The 6000-nt window shown below is 54.1% G+C and overlaps 1 protein-coding gene and 1 pseudogene across 1 annotated transcript, besides 3 other annotated features; both read right to left on the reverse strand.

Annotated features, from left to right (window-relative positions):
• Nucleotides 1–6000: part of a sequence feature (areas not merged during assembly with more than two copies in the genome that could not be assigned to a particular haplotype) that runs on past the window's edge.
• Nucleotides 10–55: a sequence feature (AT_rich).
• Nucleotides 155–2929, reverse strand: Tc00.1047053511401.120 (trans-sialidase, putative; the record flags this gene model as incomplete). Its single annotated transcript, XM_807424.1, has 1 exon — nt 155–2929. The coding sequence occupies one exon, from the start codon at nt 2927–2929 to the stop codon at nt 155–157; it is 2775 nt and encodes a 924-aa protein (XP_812517.1).
• Nucleotides 4183–5559, reverse strand: Tc00.1047053511401.130 (annotated as a pseudogene).
• Nucleotides 4933–4992: a microsatellite.

A 6000-nucleotide genomic window follows, 5' to 3' on the forward strand; every position in this document is an offset into this window, starting at 1 on the left:
GGGGAAGTGAAAAATAATAAAAAGATTTTTAAAAAAAAGGAAAAATTATAAATTACGAACAGCAAAAGAAAAAGAAAATTATCTTAAAGAAAATATCATTTCTTGGAAGTAATTCTGCGCAGTGGAGGGCGCAAGTGTCCCACGCGGCTGCCAGTCACTCCTCACAGAGCCGCAAACCCCACAGTCCCAACAGCAGAAGCAGAAGTGGCAGCAGTCCGCTCCCGCACACACTGCAGGCATCGGTGTTATTCCCCTGCGACACATTCCCGAGACTGCTGCTGAGGGCTGCAGCCTTTACGTCCCCGTTCTGTGCATGGATCTCCTCCTTCTCCTGCCCATCCGTTCCTTCCGCCGTCTCCCCATCCGCACCTGAGCTCGCGCTCGCCCCAGGATTCACTGCGGTTCCATCGTGCCCCATGGCTTCAGCGTTAGGGGCATATGCATCTGCTGTGGCGGGAGTACCCACAAGAGTTTCTGATGATCCATCTCCCTGCACCGTACTTCGGTCTCCTGTCTCCACCGCTGCGTCACTGCCAGGCGAGGAAGCGCCACCCACATTTTTACTTCCATCGGAAGATTTTTCTTTCACCAACTGGGTTGCAGACCCCTCTCCTCCTGAGGAAGTCCTGGCATTGGACACCGTTGGTGCGGATACACCGTCCGCACCGCTGCTCCCCAACAACTGTCTCGGTTCCTCCGGTCGTCCAACACCAGAAGGCTGAATCGCGGTTCCCTGAGAAGGTGCATTCACCGGAGATGGAATATTGGCTTTATTCGGATTGAAGGCGGCGATCTCAGTGTCATCCCACGGGCGGTTGTACAGCAGGACGTTCGTCACCGTCACAGACACGTCTTCTTTGTTCTCTGCATTGGCTCCATCCCCTCCAATGTAGAAGTGGGAGATCTCTTTCGACTCACCATTTCCCAATGCACATTCTCCATTCCCACCCACTCGCTGACCATCGACGTACACGGAGCCCTGGGTGCCGTTCTTCAACAAAATTACCACGTGTTGAGGTGTCTCTGTCTCCCACGTGCTGCTGAGCTCCTCAGTTTTTCCGTCACCGCACAGTACATGCCACTTCTTTTCGCTGTCGTACGACAGTCCCAGCAGTACATTATTTTCATCGCCATTACTGCCCGCACGCACACCCATCAACGGAATGGGGGTGTTTCCCTCCGGCATTTTTTCAATGGACACCGTCGCCACAAGAGTGAAGTTGTAGTTCGCAAAGTGGTACAGCTGATTCTCCCCCTGCTTGCCAACAGGCCACTCCGCCCACGCACCCTGGAATGTCACACCCTTTTCCGTGCTGGTCACTGCTGACGCTGCTGCCCCAGCTTTATTATTTACTGTGGCGTTCACGCCGAGGTACTCGTCCCTCCACATTTTCTCAGAGAAGTTGCCCGACAAAAAGCCAACCAGCCCAGCCGTGATCTTAACAGTAGGGCTGCAGGCATCGTCAGTTGAGCGATCCTTCTCAGCAATTAATGAGGTGCACAGCTGGGAGACACGTCCGTCCACCTCCTTCCAGGTCGTCAGCACATCCTTCACACGCTGCAGCTGCTCAGTCAGAAGCACAGAGACCATACCGGGTGATGGTTTCACATCCTTCTTCTTCTCGTACAGTGCAATCAACTCCTTCTTCTCATCAGTGTTTTCACCACTGTTGTACAACAGGGAGCTGGCGGCAGCGTCATCATCATCGGATACCGGCCCAATATCAACAATGTGCGTATTGTCCGTCAGCCAAAGATGAAGTTTGCCCTTTTCTTTACCTCCTTTCTCAGCATACACCGGCAGGGTAACGAGCATCACATTCCTCTTATCACCATCATTTCCAACAGTCGCTGTGATGAACCCGCTTCTAACAGCCTTCTCTTTTCCGCCCTTTTTGTTGTTTCCCCACACACGCGAGAGTGTCCCGAGTGCCTCCGTCCACGACTCCCCCTTGTCACCGGACTCGTACACCCTGCGGCGGCCACCATCACACGCAGCCATCATGATGAGTTTTCCCTCCTCCCACTCCACGACGGAGGGATCGCTGCAGCCACCGTCAGACATCCCCTTCGACAGCTTCCAATTCGTATTATCCTTCGAGTATATGATCAGTGAGACAGTCTTCACATCCACTTCAGTGCCATCCGCCGCCTTCTTCGTGCCTTCCACAGGAAATACAAGAGTCTCATCCTTCATCTTAACACCAGATCCACCGCTTCCAATCAGCCTTGTCCAGGAATCGGGCTGTGTGCCAAAAAGTCCTTGCGGGGAACTTTCAGGATCTTTCCAGTCAATTTTTTTGCTATTTGCATCCTCACCACTGACGCTCCCTTTCACCAGCAAAAGTCCCAATTGAGCCGCGTCAGACGCACCAACAGCTGCAGAGCTGTACTGTCCAACAAGCATGTAAATATCATTCCCCTTCAAAACTGTTGTTGGTCGGCTCACATCTACCTTCTTCTTTTGTTCCTCGGATGTGCCTTTCTCCAGTACTTGTGTCGTCTTTAAGGCATCACTAAACAATTCCTCCGGTGTGTTTGCAGTTTTTGTCGTGAGAGGTTGAGATGCAACGCCAGTAAAGACTTTTTCAGCCTTCTTGCACTGCGCCTCGGCAACGGCAAATACGTCATTCCCCACTTTTAGAAGGCTGGGAGCACCCAACGACTCCACAGTTTCACCCTCAGTGATGCCTTTCCATTCAAACTGGGGATCATCTGACTGCCCCGCAACTCCCGCAGCCCCTCCACTGCCGCAGCACACCATCACGACGAGGAGGAGATGCAGCACCGCGGAAGTAAACACACGCCGGGACATGTTGGGCCTCTGCGGCTCACACTCTCTTCCTTCCCTCCTCCTTCCGCTGGATCCGGTCACGCGTCGACGGTTGTGTGTGCGGGGTGCCTTCACTGCAGCAACACGTGAGTGCATACAAATATGTGTGTGTGGGCGGTGTGTGTGCTGTTGTTGGTCCTTTCAGAGCCTTACAATTCCACAGTAGCGGTTAGCGCTTGTTATTAACTTCTTTCCTTTGTGTGTGAGTAAAAGAGAGAGAAGTTAAGAAAAAGGAGTGAAACAGTGAACACCGTCACCCATCCACAGTGAGTGGCATCATCATCGTCATCCCTGCCGCAGTCACTCTCAACAACAACTCACGCACGCAGACACATGAAACGAGAAGGAAGAACAGTGCAGCGGGAACATCAAAAACCATCATCACCAGCAGCAGCAGGAGCCACGCCCGGCACGTCGTTATTCGTCACGCGTCAGCACACACTGAACAACGCCCTCACAAAAAGAAAAACCAGCAGGACAAAAAAACCACAGCCGCCCTTCACGGCACACACGCGCTGCCGCCAGTCGTTTTACTCTTGTCTCTTCCAACGCACCCGCACATCGCCCCGCACAGCCGGAGAATCCTCCGTCGGCGTACGAACAGCGGGAGGAACACGTCGGACGGTGCAGCTGCTGGGCTGAAGCCTATCCGCAATAATCCCAGACACCAAAACGCCACGCCGCCCATGGGCAGAAAGCCAAGGAAATCACGCTCGCAGCACGGCAACAAAACAATTCGCGATCATCCCTCCTCGCAAGGGCAGCCGCAGCAACAATCGTGTACGTGCGTGCGTCCTCTGCGTTCACGCCGCCCCACAGCGTGCGCAACATAGCGTGTGCATGTGCTTGTGTGTTTGGCAGCGTGTATACTTGCAGAGCAGCTGTGCAGCACAAGAGTGTCCAAAGAAAGCAAAGATAGAGAGAGGTGGATAGCACACACGCACACACGCAGCCCGCGGAATGGGTGCTCTCAACCACAAAACAATGAAAAACAAAACAAAAGGCCGAAGCGTGGGACGACCAGCGCACACTCTCTCATTGCTCCCGTAAAGCAAAACACACACACACAGGGAGAGAGAGTGAGAGGTCGCCCACTCAATGCAATGGAAACAAAACAAAAACAGTTACGGTGCTCCGCCCATGCAGCCAGGCAGGACGGCAGCGGTGCGTGTCGTGCAAAAGAGAGCACCAACGGGCCTGCATGGGTGTGCATGCAATATACAATGGGCACATTATGTGTGTGCTTCGTGGGATGAGGTGAGGGCGAGAGTCCATGCAAGGACACACACAGAGAGTGAGTGAGAGACGAGTGTGTGTGCGGGCGGTGCATGGCTCTCTCTCCCTCACTCTCACGCGGCCACCAGCGCAGCCGCACACGCAACAACAAGAAGAAGCAAAAGAGGGGAGGTGGTGTGGGGGACAGCGGTGCTGCCGTCAATGTCGGCTGTGATCTCTGTATTGATTGTTTTATTGACGGCGTTCTCCGGTACTGTTGTGTACCTCTCATCCTTATCTGCCTCAGTGTCCTTGCCTCCTGAGGCGGCTTCAAATTCTGCGGTCTTATCGTTGTGTGCCACGTCATCATTGACGTCGTCGTTATTAGCCCGTTCAACGTCACTCGCATCACCAGAGGTTTGAGTGCTTCTTGTGCCAGCGGTAGTCCTTTCAGCAGTAGGAGCTGCAGGGCTGCTGTCGTCGCCGTCGTCATACGTCGTGGCAATTATACCTGCGTTGGGTATTTCCTCTGATTGCAATTCGGTGTTGCTGGCTGGCAGAGCAGCGGAGCCAATATCTCCCTTGGAATCATGTTGTGTCACTGAGGCGGCAGGAGGTGTGGGATTGTTAGCACCACTGTTCTCCACCGTGCTTCCGGCAACGCCACTGCTATCCGTGGAGGTAGATAATGGTGTTGTTTTCTCTCGACTCAAATGCGATACGCTCTCCGGTGACTGCAAGGAGGATGCTCCTTCCTCGTGCTTTGTTGAACCTTTCGTTTGTAGCATCCTCGTTTTGTGTGAGTGACCTCCGTCTTGTGGCTTTGAATGTTTTTCCGCTCTAATTTGTGGATTTGTTTTTTCTGACTGTAATGTGTTTGTTCCTGGTGGTGGTTGTCGTGGTGTTGGTAGTAGTGGTTCTGCTGGAGGTGGTGGTGGTGGTGGCAGTTGGAGATTTCTCGTGCCTTCCTCATCCTCCGGTTGGCCGACTGTTGGCTCTTGACTCCCAGTTTGTTTGGGACGATCGACATCTGAACTGACATTCTGTTCGCCTGTTATTTGTGAATCCTCGCTTCCTTCCAACGTATTCGTCACTTCCAGTGAACCTGCATGTTCCCGTCTTTCTTCTGGATTTTGTCCCGCTTGTGACATCTGGTCTGAAGAAGATAATCCCTTCGATGTGTCACCGCTGCCTTCGCCACTTTTGTCATCAACCTCACCATCAGCAGCAGCAGCGACCACAGCGGAGTGTTGACGCCACCAACGACGACGGCCATCCCCAAACGCACGCATTCCTCCACGGCGGACGCATGCGCACGGCCTCCTGTCCTCCTGCCGAACGCCTCCGCGCACTCCCTCCGCAGCTGAGCGTGCCACCGCAAAACAAAATACTCATCCGCACCGCCATCACCTCCGCCAGCAACATCGGCCGCCGGCACACTAACACCGCACCACAGCACGCAGAGGGCACACACCAGCAGCACACGGCCAGTCATCATCATCGCCATCATCACTCCTGTCACTTGCGTGTAGCCTTCAGCACAAACCAACTCCCCGTCAACGCAGAGTGAAAGAAAAAAAAAGAATAGACAAGTCACACAACCACGCACCGTCCTATCCAGCGACGAGAGTCACGCACCACAACAACAACAATTAGATGGACGCCGCTCAACAACAATCAAAACAAAAGAGGAGCGCTCCCCGCTCTTGCCCCGTTCCTCACGCTCCCAAAGTCACCATTACTGTTATTCCCTCTCCTCAGGCCCTCACAGGCGCGCCACGCTCGCTTCAACACGCGCCCCTCCACCACAGGCAGTCCGTCATGCGCCCCCGCTGCGCCGCAACGTACGCCACCTCCTCTCAGTCAAACAGCTCCGGGTCCTCCACAATCGCCGGCATGCCCCGGCCGCGCAACACACACAGCGGCACAATGTCGTGGCGCCTATCCTCCAC

The sequence above is a fragment of the Trypanosoma cruzi genome, genomic scaffold (genome assembly GCF_000209065.1).
Source record: "Trypanosoma cruzi strain CL Brener 1047053517111 genomic scaffold, whole genome shotgun sequence".
Taxonomy (NCBI): Eukaryota; Euglenozoa; class Kinetoplastea; order Trypanosomatida; family Trypanosomatidae; genus Trypanosoma; species Trypanosoma cruzi.